The sequence below is a fragment of the Staurois parvus genome, unplaced genomic scaffold (genome assembly GCF_062004578.1).
Source record: "Staurois parvus isolate SC_StPar_1 unplaced genomic scaffold, SC_StPar_1.0 ptg001065l, whole genome shotgun sequence".
NCBI lineage: Eukaryota > Metazoa > Chordata > Amphibia > Anura > Ranidae > Staurois > Staurois parvus.
Genome location: NW_028318861.1, coordinates 1486214 through 1503956, shown reverse-complemented (window position 1 = coordinate 1503956; position 17743 = coordinate 1486214). Strand labels below are relative to the sequence as shown.

Here is a 17743-nt window from a genome sequence, read left to right as displayed (position 1 = left end):
CCGCCAACAACAGCAGTGTACTATGTGTTCTTTTAAAGGCATAATGTTGTACAGGAGAGTTAGGAAGACGTGAGAGATACCAAATACAATTCAAACAGGCCTAGGCACCACTAGCTACAGAAAAACAACTTCTGCCAAACGAGAACAAAACATCCTAGACTCTAACACATTAATTCACTGAATATTGCAAATGTTTGTAATTTCATATTCAGAAGCCCTTTATTAATGAAATCGCATCTACAGCTTGCATACCAATTACCAGAACTGGGTATGTGAAGAGCCATCCACCCAAAGCTGACATTTCAGCTGTTGGTAGCTGACCCAAAGTTGAATCACCGTAGAGCTCCTTATATTATTCAAGGACTAAAGAGAGGACAATTCTGCACCCCAGCTGTTGCATGGCTGTTTCACTCTTGCCTCAGAATTTCCCATTTATTTTACATCACAGAGAATTTAACAGGACATTGGGACACCCTTATTTGGCATTCTAATTGCTGTACCAGATGGTATGAACCAGAAACTTTAGCATATATATTTTTATTGTGATCAAGATGAACATACAACCCAACTATGTCTACCCTGGTGGATGTAAAGGAAACATGTCATATGCAGTGAAATTACTTTTCCAACTCTCCCAGTCCTTTATAGGATACTTGGACTACCTCCTTAACAACAGGCTTATTGTGTACAAATGACTTGACTTCTTCCCCAAACACTTTCTAACAAACCCGAGTGCCCAGGTTGGCTGCCAAGGCTCAGATAATAGACGGCTGAATGACACAGGTTGGGGCTTAACTCCCAACACAGGCCATGGACTGAATTGAGAAAGGCTAAAACCTCAAGGGGGTTGAGGCAGCATATTTACTGTATCTACATTTATCTACCAAGTGTCACACTTAAACAATAGAAAAAAATATTAAAGGGATTTTTTTTATGGTTGAACTGGATGGACTTTTGTCTTTTATTTATTTCAGGTGCTTTTATAGCGCCATCCATTTACGCAGCGCTTTACATATATATATATATATATATATATATATTGTACATTCACATCAGTCCCTGACCCTCAAGGGGTGTACAATCTAAGGTCCCCATTTTACATTCATACATACACATACTAGGGCCAATTTAGACAGGATCCAATTCACCTACCTGCATGTCTTTGGAGTGTGGGAGGAAACCCACGCAGGCACAGGGAGAACATACATACTCCAGGCAGGTGGTGCCGTGGTTGGGATTCAAACCAATGACCCTAGTACTGCCAGGTGGAAGTGCTAACCATTTAGCCATGCTTTTTTCAGCCAGACTGACTATGTAACTATGACTATGTAACTATGGAACTTTATAGTATAAAAAAGCAAATGTACAAAATGTAATCCTAGAGAAAGGGGAATAATATGATTACTGAAGTATTTAGCTGAAATATTATGTAAAGAAATGTAATTTATCAACTGGAAAACAGCTGGGGTGCATTCTTTTTTTTAACCAAACACCCCTTTGAGCCACTGAGCAGCAGTGAGTTGGACATGTCTGCTCTAAGTCAAAGCAGACACTGAAGCAGAACTACACTCATCGATTTCACCATTTACCAAAACCGTTACATTCAAGGAATGGTATGGAATGAATGATAACTGCCATGGTTGTTTGTGCTTGCAACAGATCAAGCCATGAAATGCCTCGTTTCATAAATGGTCACATATACAGGCCCATGGGAAGGTTCTCCAGGTGGTGGATTAAAAACATACATGCAAGCAGCTTATGAGACCTGTTCTTGTTATTTATTGCCTGCACACTTCAGGAGCCAGGTTTACTTTAACATTAAATATTTAGTACCTTTATGTTCAACATGGCCCCCTCTTTTTCTCCATTTTGAGCACAGTTGAACAAATGGAGAGACTGCCTCCAGCGCAAAAGAATTTTTAGAACAGGAACTCAAAACACATCAACTGAGGTCAACAGATTCAGGCTCTTATTTTAATCTCTATAAACAAAAAACAGCAGTACATTGGTAGAGTGGCTGTATATTCTTACAGACTAGGACGTACATTTTATCAAAGTGTAGTGCAATTCTAGAACAGATCTTACAGAACAAAGGCATTGGTTCCATTCTCACAAAGAGTCACGACCAACATACATATAACAAGGGGGGGAAAAAAAGCACAATAAAAAGAAAAATTATGTACACAAAAACAATTTTTTTTACTAAAAGTTTTTTTCTTCTTATATATTTAATTTCTGGGTTAAAAAAGTAGTCCATAAACTCTTGAGGTGTAAGGTGTTTTTTTTTTTTTTTTTATATTGAAAAAGGTAGAAGCTATCTTTTTGGCATGCAAATAAATCTTCCCACAGGGAGCACACTGTTTAGGTCTTTGTTGTCCCGTAATATGACCCATGCCTGAAAGAGAAATCAATGAATGATCAGGAAACGTACACTGGATCTTACACAGTTGTAATGTACATAAATGAACTGCCTGATCTGCAAAAAGATTTATAATGCTTCCTAGACACTTCTGTGCCTCATTAGTCTCCGACAGCACAGCCAGGACGGGGATACCACTTATTGTGTTAGGGTACACGCACACTTGCGACTGCACCCTGGCTGTGATATGTGAGAACCCCAGTGGGGGTTCCTGGGATTAGCTGTGATGATCAGCCCCACTGAAAGCAAAGGGAGGCTGCGGGTTCTCGCTGCTAATTGCACCTACTCAGATGTAATTGCTTATGCTGTAAGTGACTGGCCCTGGACCCAGGCAGTCTGTAGTTTCTCACATATAACTGCAGCCAGGGTGCATTTGTAAGTGTGAATGTACCCTTAGGGATAACTGGACTTCGAAGAAGCAACAAAGCACTTGTATGTTAACTGTTCATTATCTCCTCTGTCAACAAATCCTGATCAGATCCTAGTAATGAACCCTCTATCATAGCTGGAGTGCTGCTGTGCAGGAGATGACAGGAGGCAAAGATCAACACAGAGGAATGAACAGCTGCATTATATGGTCTCCCACACATTTGCCAGGAGTTCAACCATTCAGAAATCAGTTTCACTCAAACATCAAAACAATTAAAATACATTTCCAGTAATAATTCCTCTTGTCTAACCATGTGTATTTGTGAAACAATCATGCCCCTCTCTAATCAAAGGGCATGAGTGCTGGGAAGACCATAGAAGTTGCAACTGCTTATATTTCTGCCAAAAAAAAAAAAGTGCTAGTTCCATGGTGGTCATGTTAATCCATGAGCTTAAACCCTTTTGCTGCTTTGTTTATTTTGTGTACATTAGTGAAGAGTATTTAAAACCCCTAAAACATATTTTCTGAATGCAAACATGCTGGAGAATAAAATGGCTGCAGTTGTAATTTATGACACACAATATTAGCAGAACTGTTTATTAACCCCATATTTTCAGTAGAAAAACACATTCAATTAATTTTGGTATACACAAACAAAATATCTTTTTTTAATGGCAACATAAAAAAGATGAGGTTGCATTTAGTAAATACACTCCTAAAAAAGAAAAAAAAAGGAAAAAACTTTAAATACACATCAGATCTCAATGTGGAAACATACCATGCTGGATATCTATACTGATGTGGACTGGGTAATGCGTTAGGAATGTAAGGATGCCCCATCGTTTGATGAAAATAAAAATTATCAACCTACAGAGGACTGAATTCAAAGACACCCCAAAAATCAAAGTGAAAAAATTATGCAGCAGGCTAGTCCATTTTGCTGAAATTTCATTGCAGCAACTCAAAATGGTACTCCGTAGTTTGTATGGCCCCCATATGCTTGTATGCATGCCTAACAACGTCAGGGGATGCTCCTGAGATGAGGGATGGTGTCCTGGGGTATTTCCTCCCAGATCTGGACTAGGACATCACTGAGCTTCTGGACAGTCTGAGGTGCAACCTGGCAGCTTCGGATGGACTGAAACATGATATCCCAGAGGTGATCTATTGGATTTAGGTCAGGTGAGCGTGGGGGACATTGAATGGTATCAATTCCTTCATCCTCCAGGAACTGCCTGCATACTCCCACCACATGAGGCCAGGCATTGCCGTGCACCAGGATGAACCCAGGACCCACTGCACCAGCGTAGGGCCCGACAATGGGTCCAAGGATTTCATCCCAACACCTGTCAGTCAGGGTGCCATTGTCTAGCCCAGGGGTGGGCAAACTTTTTGACTTGAGGGCCGCAATGGGTTCATATATTGGACCCGGGGGCCGGACCAAGAGTAGATGAATGATGTGTATGTGTCATCCATAGTAAGTATAGTAATATTCCCCCATAGTAAGCATAGTAATTAATCCCCCATATAGTAATTCATCCCCCATAGAGTAATCCATCCCCCATATAGTAATTCATCCCCCACATAGTAATTCATCCCCCACACAGTAATTCATCCCCCACACAGTAATTCATCCCCCACACAGTAATTCATCCCCCACATAGTAATTCATCCCCCACACAGTAATTCATCCCCCACATAGTAATTCATCCCCCACATAGTAATTCATCCCCCACATAGTAATTCATCCCCCATATTAAGTCCCCAAGTCCCCCCTGTGTCAATTCACTTACCTTTACTCCGCGCGTTCCTCTTGCCGTCTTCCCGCGCCGTTCCGGTGTAGCATGAAAATCTGTCTCCTATGAGGATCTGTCCCCCTCGACGTATCTGCGCATGTGCCAGTTTCAGGCATTAGCAGCCGATCGGCGATCTCCGGCACATGCGCAGATACGTCGAGGGGGACAGATCCTCATAGGAGACAGATTTTCATGCTACACCGGTCTTCAGGGCGGACTGTGAGAGGAGCCTAGCGGGAGCCTAGCTCCGCGGGCCGGATTAAAAGGTCCGCCGGGCCGTATACGGCCCGCGGGCCGTAGTTTGCCCATTGCTGGTCTAGCCTGTAGAGGTCTGTGCGTCCCTCCATGGATATGCCTCCCCAGACCATCACTGACCCACCACCAAAACGGTCATGCTGAACGATGTTAAAGGCAGCATAACGTTCTCCATGGCTTCTCCAGACCCTTTCACGTCTGTCACATGTGCTCAGGGTGAACCTGCTCTCATCTGTGAAAAGCACAGGGTGCCATTGGTGGACATGCCAATTCTGGTGTTCAATGGCAAATGCCAATCTAGATCTATGATGCTGTGCAGTGAGCACAGGGCCCACTAGAGGACGTCAGGCCCTCAGGCTACCCTCATGAAGTCTGTTTCTGATTGATTGGTCAGAGATATTCACACCAGTGGCCTGCTGGAGATAATTTTCTAGGGCTCTGGCAGTGCTCATCCTGTTCCTCCTTGCAGGCTAAGGACCTTCTACGGCCCTGACCAGCCCTCCCAGAGTAACTGCCTGTCTCCTGGAATCTCCTCCATGCTCTTAAGAACTTATGGCAGTGGCAAGTATTGATGTGCCATCCTGGAGGAGTTGGACTGCCTGTGCAACCTCTGTAGGGTCCAGGTATCACCTCATGCTACCAGTAGTGACACTGACCCTAACCAAATCCAAAACTAGTGAAAAACAGTCAGAAAAGACGAGTAGGGAAAAAAAATGTCAGTGGCCTCCACCTGTAAAACCATTCCTGTTTTGGGGGTTGTCTCATTGTTGCCCATCTAGTGCCCATGTTCTTAATTTAAAAGCAGCTGAAACTGATTAACAACCCCCTCTGCTATTTAACTGACCAGATCAATATCCCAGGAGTTTGAATGACTTGAGGCTATACTCTAATATCTACAGTGCTAAAAAAAAATTAAAGTAACACTTTTTAATCAAACAGGTGAAGCCTCAAAAATTGTGTGCAACTGTGAAACAAAAAATTGCAGTGCCAAAAATTGTCCAAAGGCAACATTAAAAGTGATATCAAAAAGCAGATTTTTTTTTTTTTTTTAAACAAAAATAAAAAAAAACAAAACCACAGACATGTCATATTTGCCTGCTTAGTGCAGTGCTTTTGCACAGAGCAGCCCTGACCCTCCTCTTCTCGGGGCCCCCACCAGCACTCCTGGTCCCACCCTCTGCCGAGTGGCCCCAGAGAAAGCAGCTTGCTATGGGGCACCCAATCAGGCTTGCTTCCGAGCCACTGCTGTGCATGTCCATTCACACACAGAGCTGTGGCTCAGCCACGCCGCCTCTCTCCTCATTAGCTCACAGGCTGCGATTGACAGCAGCAGGAGCCAATGGCTTCTGCTGCCATCTCAGCCAATGAGGAGGGAGAATCCCTGGAGAGCCGAAGCTCTTGTGCATATGGCTGGATCGCAGGGGCTCAAGTACATATTAGGGGAGTCTGGAGGGGGGGGGGTGCTTATGCACACAGGTGGCTTTTTACTTTCATGCATAGAATGCATGAAGGTAAAGATCCTGGCGCCTTTACAACCACTTCATAAGCCTTTAGAGCTCATCAATTTAGAGTTAACCATAAACGAACACTCTAGAATGAATGCTCTCACTACATCGCTCACAATGATACCCAATATGTGTGGCGCAATTTCCATTTTCATAAGTGAGAATACCTGACGTGTGTTTTCTTACATATGGGTGTGTACCGGAAGACTTTATTTTTCTCCAACTTCTTCCTGCCCGGCCTATTGCAAGATGACGACCGAGCAAGATCCCCAATATCCTGGGTGAACATCACATGATGTCCTTCCAGGATCAGGCCGCACTCCGTTTTAGTAAAAAAAAAAAAAAAATCCAAGCGTTTATTAGACCCCTAATGTCACCTCTGCACTAAACAGTTTTTTCTTCTGCTTTAGGCCCCGTTCACACGAGTGGACTGATCTGATCCGCCTGTCAGTTTTTCAGGCTGACCTGAGCAAACCTGCCATGCTCCTCTATGGAGTGGCGGGTTTAAGTGGACAAAAAAACAGACGTATGGGGATCTGCCATCCAATCTGCTGGATGGAGAGCAATCAGGTGTGAATGGACAGGCGTTCCATTTACATCCCACCTCCCACAGAGGAGAGTGAGCTATGTCCATGTCTACTCTGCATAAGCTGAGCAAATTTGGACCAGCCATCTCAGCGGGGAACAGTAGACAGACTCCCCACTGAGCTGGCTAAAATATTAACTACTTGACCTCCAGGCCAACTCTGACATTTCTCTTACATTAAAAAAATGGAATTGTTTTGCTAGGAAATTACTTAGAACCCCCAAATATATATTCTTTAAGCAGACACCCTGGAGAATAAAATAGTGGTAATGCAATTTTTTCACCACACAATATTTGAGCAGCGTTTTTTTAAATGCTTTTTTTGTTAGAAAAAACACACTTATAGAATGAGAGGGTGGATTGGAGAGTTATATAGAGGGCCTACTGCTACCATAATGGTAAATGGAGAAAGATCGGAGTATTTTAGGATGTCAAATGGTACAAGACAGAGATGTCCATTGTCGCCATTGTTATATGTGTTATCACTGGAGCCCTTATTGTCCATGATTAGGAAGAACATAGACATAAAAGGAATAAAGATAGGAGATAGAGAACATAAAGTAGTGGCTTATGCGGACGATCTGATGTTTTATGTTGGAAACCCCAGAACATCACTTCCAAATTTAATGAAAGCATGGAGGGAGAATGGAGAACTGTCGAACCTGAAAATTAACCCGACAAAGACCGCAATCTTAAATATAAACCTTAAAAACAGCGAGAAAGAAAAAATTACAAGAGGAATTCCCTTTCCTTTGGAGAGACAAAGAATTAAAATATCTAGGAATAAAACTATCAGTCTCAATTAAGAACCTATATAAAGCCAATTATATAGCATTATTAAATGAGATTAAGGAGCTGAGGAAAGTGGGAAATGGAAACCCATCGTGGATAGGTCGCATAAACTTGATAAAGATGGTAATTGTCCCCAAAGTATTATACAAATTTCAAATGATCCCAATCAAACTCCCAGAGGCATATTTTAAAGAACTTAGGAAAATGATAATAAAATGTATATGGAGGAATAAAAAGCCTAGAATAGGTTATGAAATGTTGACTAGAAGTAAAGAAAGAGGAGGATTGGGGGTACCAGATTTTAGGAGATATTATAAAGTGGGGATTATCGCGAGAATATTCGACTGGATCCATAATCCGGAGAAAAGTTGGGTTAAAATTGAGAAAGCACTGAGTGGAATAAGTTTAAGTAAAAGTATTTGGGTACCTGCACAATACAGAGAATTAGAGGAGAGCACTAGTATGTACACTCTTAATGTTTTAAAAGAATGGGATTTATTACACAGACAAAAGGGGTGGGTTTTTAATTCACAATTAATACCACTTAGGAACACAAAATATTTTACCCCGGGTAAGGATCGCATAGCAGGGAAATGGATTATAAAACAGGAGGCGCAATTGAGAGATATAATGGTAGGAGAGGAAATCGGGTCATACAAGGATATGGAGGAAAGAAAGGGAGAAGTCTTTAATAAGATGGATAGACTAAGATATTACCAACTGAAGTACTTTTTTGAGAGCCTTCCAAAGCCTATAAGAACTAGAAAAGACTGGAATCCATTTGAGAGAATATTTGAGTCACGTGGAAATGGTAGACACGGAATGGCAAAAATACACAAGATATTAATGGAACTTGAAAGAGATATGGGAAGAAAAATAGAGGAGGAGGAGCAGAGGAAAATGCTCACATTAATTCACGAAAATATTAGTATGAGGGAAGTAGAAATAAATAAGTGTTTGAATAGATGGCACATTACCCCTAATGTGGAGCACAAGATGAATACGGAAATTTCACGGATGTGTTGGAGAGGTTGTGGAGAGGTTGTGGAGAGGTGGGCACGTGGTATCATATGTGGTGGGAGTGTCCAGAAATACAGGTGTTCTGGCGGAGGATAGTTTGATAGGGAAAATCACCAAAATCAATATAGGATTAGATCCAGAACTATGTCTCCTCCATATCTCAGAATTCTCAGTGAAAGCATATAAGAGTTCAGAGATATGGCATTACTTGACCGCAGCAAAGAGCCTGATACCCAGGTTCTAGAAGAAAAGAGAGGTGCCAACTGAGGAGGATTGGATGGGTTTCAGATTTCAGGGACAGAAAGATTGTACTATACGCATGAGGACAAGTTGGAGATGTATAATAAAAAATGGAAAGGCTGGGAAGAATATAGAGAAAAGGTGAAATATATGAAGAGATAATATCCCTGGAAGTGGGTTTAGAATTGGGTTTAGGAACAACAGAATAATATGGATTTAATCAGAGTAGAGAAAATGTGGAGCGTGGGAGGGAGGGGGGAAGAGGGGAGGGGATAGGGGGATAGAGGTGGGGGGTATGGGTGGGGGGATGGTAAGAAAAGGAAGTTATATATAAATAAATTATAAAAGGAGAAAATACGGTTTTGATAACTATTTTAATAGAAATGTTGAAATGTTTTGTATATGATTTGAAAAATTAATAAATATTTATAAACAAAAAAAAAGAAAAAACACACTTCAATGAATTTTAGTGCACAAACATATGATACCCAATTTTTTTGGTAAAAAAAAAAAAAGGGATTGTTAAGATAAGTAAACACAAAACATGTCACCTTAAAATTGCGCACACTAGTGGAACAGTGACAAACTATGATACATTAAATTATCCATAAAAGCTTTAAAAGCCTTTACAGGTTACCAGTTTTGAGTTACACAGGAGGTCTGGCTCTAGAATTATTGCTCCTGTTCTGATGTTCATGGTGATCTCTCACAAATGTGGTGCAATTGCGGTTTTCATATGCATATGAGACCGATGTGCGTGTTCGCTTTTGTACCTGAGCACAGGTGGGAGGGGGCGCTTTAAATTTATTTTAATAAATTTTATTTAAATGTATTGTATGTATGTATTAAATGTAATTAATTTTATTTACACTGTATGTTTATTTTTTAATTGCTATCACAAGAGATGAACAACATCCCTTGTGATAGCATGGTCTGTGATAAGTGCTCTTTATGGAGAGATCTGAGGTCTGCAAGACACACACACACACACACACACACACACACACACTTTGAGGTTTCCTGTAGTTGGCCACCAGGTTTGCACACATCTCCGGAGGGATTTTGGCCCACTCCTCTTGGCAGATCCTCTCCAAGTCATTAAGGTTTGGTGGCTGATGTTTGGCAACTCGAACTTTTAGCTCCCTCCACAGATTTTCAATCAGAGTAAGGTCTGGAGACTAGCTAGGACACTCCAAGACCTTAATCTGAAAAAATTACTTCAAACCCCAAATAATATATATATATATATATATATATATATATATCTCCCCCGTATTCCTCTTAAAGATTTCAGTTTCTTTGCAATTGAATTTCACAGATTATAGGTCACATTTAAAAGGAAGAAAAACTTAGAAGTGATTTACCTCAATCTGATTTTTTTTTTTTTTTTTTTTAAACACAAAATTTTTGCTTAATGCATATGCTACTTCATGCTTAGTTATAAAGTACAATGTGTTTGTACCTTACTATTGCTCACTACAAGTCTGCCAGCGTGTTCATACTTAAAATAATGAATTCTGTTTGTGGCCTCTCTTCTAATCTCTGCAATTGTTTGGCAAAGATGTGAAATAATCCTATATGCCTAGCTGTCTGAAAGTATACTACAGCTTCTGTTAAAATATGGCTGTAAAAAGCACATATTCTTACCTTCTTGATTTCATCTTGAACTATGTCAAACTTCAGTTTTTCATGTACTGCTCTAGCAGTGTTTGTTCTGTCAAAGGGCTCTGGAATAGAAAACACATGTCCTATATAGTATTCTGTTTATCTTGCACCATCATGTATAAATAGGCAGCATTAGTTGGGTTAGGTGAAGTGGACCATATTTGCTTGCAGTCTAGAAATTATGGAAATCAAAATCACTGATCTCTATATTTATTCTGGTTAACGCAGACTGAGAGCAGGTCCATGAAACAGTAAGGGGATCATTCTATTTACAGCAAAAGGAAAGTATACTTGTTCTCAGATCAAATGAGTGAAGCTAATTAAATCCTTTGACAGCATAATGTAAGCCAGGGGTAGGCAAACTTAAAGAGGTGGTGATCTACCTGAACAACATGGGAGAAGTCAAAGATCACCAGGCACAGTGTCGGGCAGTGTCACCTCCTCACACCTGCCGTACTACCGTGTCGCAATCACGTGCACTGCACGGCCATCATGGGTTTAAATCAGGTGGTGAGGAGGCAACATATGTCTGACTTATCTGTCAAACACACTCAGATCGCTTTACAGAGGAGCAGCAATCCCTGCTGCACTTGTGAATGAGCTCCTAGTTGCATCCGGCAGCAGCACCCTTAGAACTTGTTCACATGTAAAGTTGGGGTGTGGTAAAACCCGGTTAAATAATGGTTTTACCGCCCCCAATCCCTACCCCCTGTAGCTGCTGAGGCAGCAGCTAAAGGTGTACACATGCTGCAGCAAGAATTACACACCATGTTGCTTTTGGTGGGTGCGACCGCCTCTCAATCGAGACCCATTGAAGCAAATGGGGCCACTCTGCAAGTATCCTGCAACTACATGCTTCTGTGGGGTCCAAAGGGTTAAAGTAGGTGGTGAATAAGCAACACATGGCTGCCCGTTTTCCCTTTGTTTGCTGTACTGTACAAGGTTACAGGGCACTTGCAGAGTGGCCTCATTCACGTGAATGGGTCATGCTTGGCAGGTGCAACACCCACCAACCACAACAGGGCCTAAGAGCCAGCACTACAGAGGAGACATCAACTTATGTGGCTCTTGCTCCTTACTACAGCTCCAACTTTACAAGTCGTCCCTCTGCATTGCATGCTGTTTGATGCTCTGGGATGGCAGGTCAGCAAGCCCTGACTGTGATCTACCAGTCACCTGTCTGAGATCTACTGGTAGATCACGATCTACTAGTTGCTGACCCCAAATGTAAGCCAACAGACAGGTTTATTTTTTTTTTCCCCCTACCAAACTGCAGTAGAGGAAAGCAAAGTCCCCAAACTGCCTATGTTGTCTGGCAAAGAAGATTACTTTTCAGGAATGGATAGACAGCAAGCAGTGTGCATCTAAGTGACCCATATAGTAACCAAAGGCTCTGACCAGCCAATAAAAACCTTTAAAATAAAAAAACATAAAAAAAAAAGTAAAAAATAGATGCTCTCTACCTGTGCTACACACTTCTTACCTAAATACAGATCAAAACATTTTTGAAAAATAATGGTTGGCATTTGCAAGCTTTTTTACTTCACCTTCCACACAGATGTACTTGTGTCTCCATTCAATGCCATCTGTTCTCTGCACAGCTTTGCCTTCTCGCACAGAAATTATCTTGTCTGTCCAGCTAATAGAGAGAGGAAAATAATAAATACCTGTATGTAAAACCCCTCTAGATGAACATATGCAGTACGTATTACAAGCACAAAATGTATGCTAGAAATGTGAGGGATAAAACTGCAAACAAAGATATATACAAAACACAGACAGAGAGGGCGCAAATGCCTAGCGCACCATTTTCGACACTTTACTGAAGGATTTGGAAGACAAACGAGCTAAAAAGGCATGTAAATGCATAAAGCACACAAGGCAAGAGTCCGCTCTCCGCCTTCAACTGGAGACAATGACAGCTGACATGTTTCGGGGACCGATTCCCCTTCCTCAGAACTATGATTACATGGTTATAAATATCCTTAAAACCACTGCCCCCCATCCTACCTATACTGTACAGTGATGGTAAAAATAAAGATATAAATACTTTATTTCAATCTAGGGCTGAAACAACTAATCAACATAATCAATGAAAATAGTTGTCAACTGATTAGTTGGCCTGAATACAGAATGCATTATTTGTTTACATATCAGAAAATACAGTACAGCACACATACAGCTCAGTACTCTATTCACATGTCAGCAAGTGCCTGAGAACTTATGAATGTGTGAGGAGCAATGCCCCATGGGACATGCAGTCCTGGACAGGAAAAGGAAGTGATTCTAAAAAGGAAGATTTTTTTTCCCCCCCTTGCTATAGGGGCACTCTAAAGGCAGGAGGAGCCAGAAGCGCTGACGGGGGACCCTAGAAGGGAATCGTGGCTGCTCTCTGCAAAACTATTACACAGAGCATGTAAGTGTAACATGTTTGTTGTTTAACGGCCTCCCACCCGCTATATAGGGAAATGACAAGACGGATGGGAGCTCTCTTGTTCTGGGAGGACGACGTGACGTCCTTGCACTATAGCCGCGCATGCACGCCCCAGGGGGAATGCAGAGATTGGTGGTGCGCTGGTGTGGAGGAGCTGCATTTCAGTGATGGCATCATGAATTCAAAGATGTTCTGCTCTATAGTGAAAGAAAAGATGCTACCATCACTCCGTGCCCAAACTTTTTCCAAGATGACAGAAAACACATCTAAGGCCACTGTTGCATTTCTGAAGAAGAACAGGATGAAAGTGATTCAGTGGCCAAGTATGTCTCCTGATCTGAACCCAACTGAAAACCTATGGGGAATTCTGAAGAGACACGTTGAGCTTCACTCTCCATCCAGGATCCAGGCTCTTAAAGAGGTCGTTGAAGAATAGAAAAAAAAAAATAGATGTTGCAATATGTCGCTACTTGCATACCTAGAAGACTTGGTGTTGTCCTTACAAATCATGGAAGTCATACAAAATACTAGATGTAGTAGATTTTGTTGTGGGTGTATTCATTTTTGCATAAATCTAAGTCAAACTGAAGATTTTGTAATCCAAGTTATATTATTATCCTTCATTTTATGTAATGAACTAAACAAACGTTCTATAAAAATCATATATATTTATTCTCTATCTATATTTTGCTCCTTAACCATATACAATAGCTGGTTAATTATTATTATTATACAGGATTTATATAGCGCCAACAGTTTGCTCAGCGCTTTACAATATAACGGGAGACAATACAGCAACAATACAGTTCCATACAAGAGGGAAAGGAGGGCCCTGCTCCTTGGAGCTTACAATCTAGGAGTATATTTACCACTACATATATTCAAGAATAAAAGTTTTTTTAAACTGTACATATTAACTAAATTATACACCACAGTATTTTTGAGGTTTTTATCCAATTAATCGAAATAACCAGTCAACTAATTGATTATGAAAATAATCGTTAGTTGCAACCCTATTTCATTCTGCTCCAGTCCAGTCACAAGATGGAGAGGATTCAGCTCCTCTGTATCAATGGAGCGGCTGCTGCAGGGCAGGTAGAGGAGGAAGCACCAACAATGGATGGGCAATGGATGCCAGTGGGTGACAGAAAAGCTCCTGGAATTCAGTCCCTTTGTCAAGCAACAACTCCATAACATAGGGGAACCAGAGTTCCTCCTCTTTCCACATTCCATTGTTAAGGCTATACGTCAAACCACCAGATCCATCAACAGTTATAACACTGACCCCACAATCCATCAAATATTAACTGCTTGGTGCTGGCGCCTCCCAGCCCTTTAAGGGTTTCAGAAGCCGGGAGGTGGGGCGGGGTTTTAGGGTCATGTGACCGCCGTGATTCGCTGTCATGGCGGTCACATGATCGGAAAAGGTCCTGATCAAAAGAAATCGGGACCTTTCCGTGAGTACTGGACATGTGTGCTGGGAGCGCGCGCTCTCAGCACATATGTTTTTCTTAATTGCACGCAAATGTGCGGCCATTCGGCGTCAAGGCCCAGATGCTGAGAGGCCGCACATTTGCGTGCAGCCAGAGCGAAGAGGTTAAGCAAGAAAAGTCGCTGAGGAAGCTGAATTATCAGTATACTAGCTTCAAACAACAAAACGAGGTTATACCCTTATCCGGATTAATTTCTTATTTAAGTGAAACCCACATTTTTTACCCAGATGAAAGCGGGGAGGGGGGGGGGGGGCAGTCCTTACTTTCCACATCCAACCAAAAGTTGTGGATTTCACTTACGCATAGAGCAAATAGGTGTGCGGTGAGGAGAACTATAAGTATTTGGGTAACCTAATAATATGATTTTGTTTTTATGTGGTGTTATTGAAAGCTAATTGATCTTAACTGTAATGGTTTGGTTGGGTACCTTAAAAAAAGTCTGCTTTTGTTTGACTCTCTATTATGGGTCAAGGAACTACAAATTAAAGTATTATTTTTGTGGACAAATGCAAAACTCTTGTGACAGCCATGATATGATATCATCAGATAATAAACTACTCTGCCGTGAAGCTAGCATTAGATGAGGCCAAAATACTTACCTGGTAGAAAAGAGAGAACATGTAAACAGGAGACCAGGTGACAAAGAGTAAGACCTGATTCTTGAGACCATAGGCTTGGATGATGGTCTGTCCAAGCCACCTAGACATAGTAGAACTAGAGAGAAACTTATACAGCCTGTACTACATTCAGACAAGCCAGGGAAATTTTCCTTTGCTGAATTGGAGATGAACAGAGGGACAGAAGAACAATAATCCGAGTAATGTAAAAGGCAGAAACTACCTTAGGCATGAAGGATGTCCTGGGCCCCAAGACCATAGGATAACCCCTGTACGAAGGACTCTAAGAGTGAGAAGTCAACAGTCTCAAACAGGATAGCAAGGACAAGATCTTCAACCTTGATACTGCCAAATGCTAGTGTTGAACCAGCTACAGGGGGAAAGAAGAAGAAGAAAAAAAAAAAAAAGAATTCTTCCCACAAAAACTCCTCGTGTGGAAACCCTGAGACTCACACCAAGTTAAGTAAGCCTTCCATATCAGATAACCTTGCTGAAAGTAGGCATCCAAGCTTTTAGCACCTTGGGAATTACAGATTTCAGAACCTAGGCAACTATAAAGCATGATGGCAAATTGGGCCTTGGGAAAGAAGATCCTGCTGATCTTGCAGAGCATCTGTCAGAAGTCTTACAGGGTAAGTGTATCAGATTCACCTGGACCAGCCTGGAGCAATCAGGATCACCAGATTGATCTCCATCTTGATCCTGCAAAGCAGGCAAGAAAGGAAAGGCATAAAAATCCTTGATGATTCACTGGAGCCCTCAGAGTATCCACTGTTTCAGTTAGAGCAGGGGTCTCCAAACTTTTTAAGCAAAGGGCCAGTTTATGGTGCTTTAGGGGGCCAGACTGTGGCCAGTGGGAGTAGAAAATGCCCCGGCATCAGTGCCATCATTGGTTTTAAAAGGGAGGAAAAGTTCCCTATTGTTGAGATCAATGAAAAACTGCTCCACTGATGTTAGTAGGGGGATTGGTGTCTGGAGACAAAACTGTACAGTAGGTTTTTGAACCTGGAGGCGCATATCCAGTGTCCTTCACCTGCAACACCTCAGGGTCCAGGCTCTCTCAGCTAATGAAATCTGACTGGCATCTGTCTACACATGGAATGTACAGGGCAAAAAAGAATGGAATGCGAGCAGAACAGATAGAAGATCAAAATTCTACCTGGCTCTTTGCAAGCAGGAGCAGTGCGGAGATGCTTCCTCAGTGCTGTATGACAGTAAAGTGAGGCGCCTAAGCATAACACTCCACACAGCAAATTATATCAGCACCCAGTTCCACAATGTTAATACCTTCCATGGCAAAAAAAAGACAGGAACAGGGAATAAACCCAGTGACCTATGTAAATAAGGTAGATCTTGGAGCCTAGAAAGTGCCCCATGCAGACCCAGAGCCAGTCCAGTAAGGTTCAAATAAAGTACATGAAAACCAGGCTGAGGATAAGCGTACTAGGTAGATGCAATCAAAGACACAAAGCTCCAGCATTGATGTAGAGAAGAGTCTTGAGTGAAGAAAAAAAGAAAAGAAAAAAGTGCTACCAAAAAATAGGCCTTTTTCCTCCTTGAACAGTAGCAACAAAAACTGAGGCATGCTAGTAGAGGGGTTATCCTGGGTGGCATACAGTTTTTGTTCGCCAGTGTCCTACCCTCCTGAAGGTGTCAGCATAAACTGAAAGGTTGAAGAATTCCCGTGTTCCACAACAGAGAACAAAAACACCATTTGCAAAGTTTAACCATTTCAAATCCCTGTACAAAAAAAATTGCTAAAAAAGGAAGAGTTATGTAAAAACAAGAACACAAATGAGTTAAGACTGGTGCTCTATAATCAACTAACTTACTCAAACTCCGTAGCAAAATATTTTAGGAAACCCACAAACAGGTCTCCCAAGGAGGTGCTATTTTTGGACTGGTACTTTGGAATATGGCGAGGAGCAAGGTGTACAAGGTGCAGCTGCATCGAAGGGTTAAAACATTCCTGAAAAGATCAAAAAAAAAAAACCCATTAAGAATAATTAAAAAAACAAATCTCTCTCTCTCTAACAAAATCCACTTTTGCAGTTCTTGACATCACTACGATAATTCAGGTAATATGTCTATTTTCAGTGGCACAGGAAACCAGTTCATAGGTATTGTGAGTCATTCATTCCTGTACACATTTCAGTATTATACTTTGTCATGCACCTTTATGTCTACAAAAAAGGTTTAGTGAACCTTTTATTTTTAATGTAAGTTATCAGTGTATTACATAATATTCGATATAGAAATACTTTTGTATTAATAAGTTATTTACGTTCTGTCCCAAAGATTGAATGTCTGGATCCCTGGAATTGGGGAGGGATTATTATAGGGCCTTTAGTATCTAAAGTGAATTGAAACTGTTTAATGTTTACATGAGCAAGTTCAGACGGAGCTAAAACTTATTTTAAAACAGAACTCCAGTTAATTTTTTTTTGTTATTTCTTGCCATGCAGATGGGCTGTGCATGATTCAGCTACTCGTTTTTTCTAGGAGTGAGGACTAAGCTCATACTCACCTGACCCGCTGTTCCCCCAAACTA

The 17743-nt window shown here is 41.4% G+C and overlaps 1 protein-coding gene across 1 annotated transcript in view; it reads right to left on the bottom strand.

The window, feature by feature from the left end:
• Window positions 1-1947: 1947 nt before the first annotated feature.
• The window catches only part of TENT2 (terminal nucleotidyltransferase 2), a 60939-nt gene continuing 45143 nt past the window's right edge, over window positions 1948-17743 (bottom strand). Inside the window, exons 11-14 of the mRNA XM_089658371.1 lie at window positions 17025-17161; window positions 12196-12287; window positions 10631-10710; window positions 1948-2395 (exon numbers count right to left, since the gene is read on the bottom strand). Of these exons, the coding sequence (XP_089514497.1) occupies window positions 2315-2395; window positions 10631-10710; window positions 12196-12287; window positions 17025-17161 (390 nt within the window). The 3' untranslated portion in view covers window positions 1948-2314. The remainder of the gene's footprint in view (window positions 2396-10630; window positions 10711-12195; window positions 12288-17024; window positions 17162-17743) is intronic.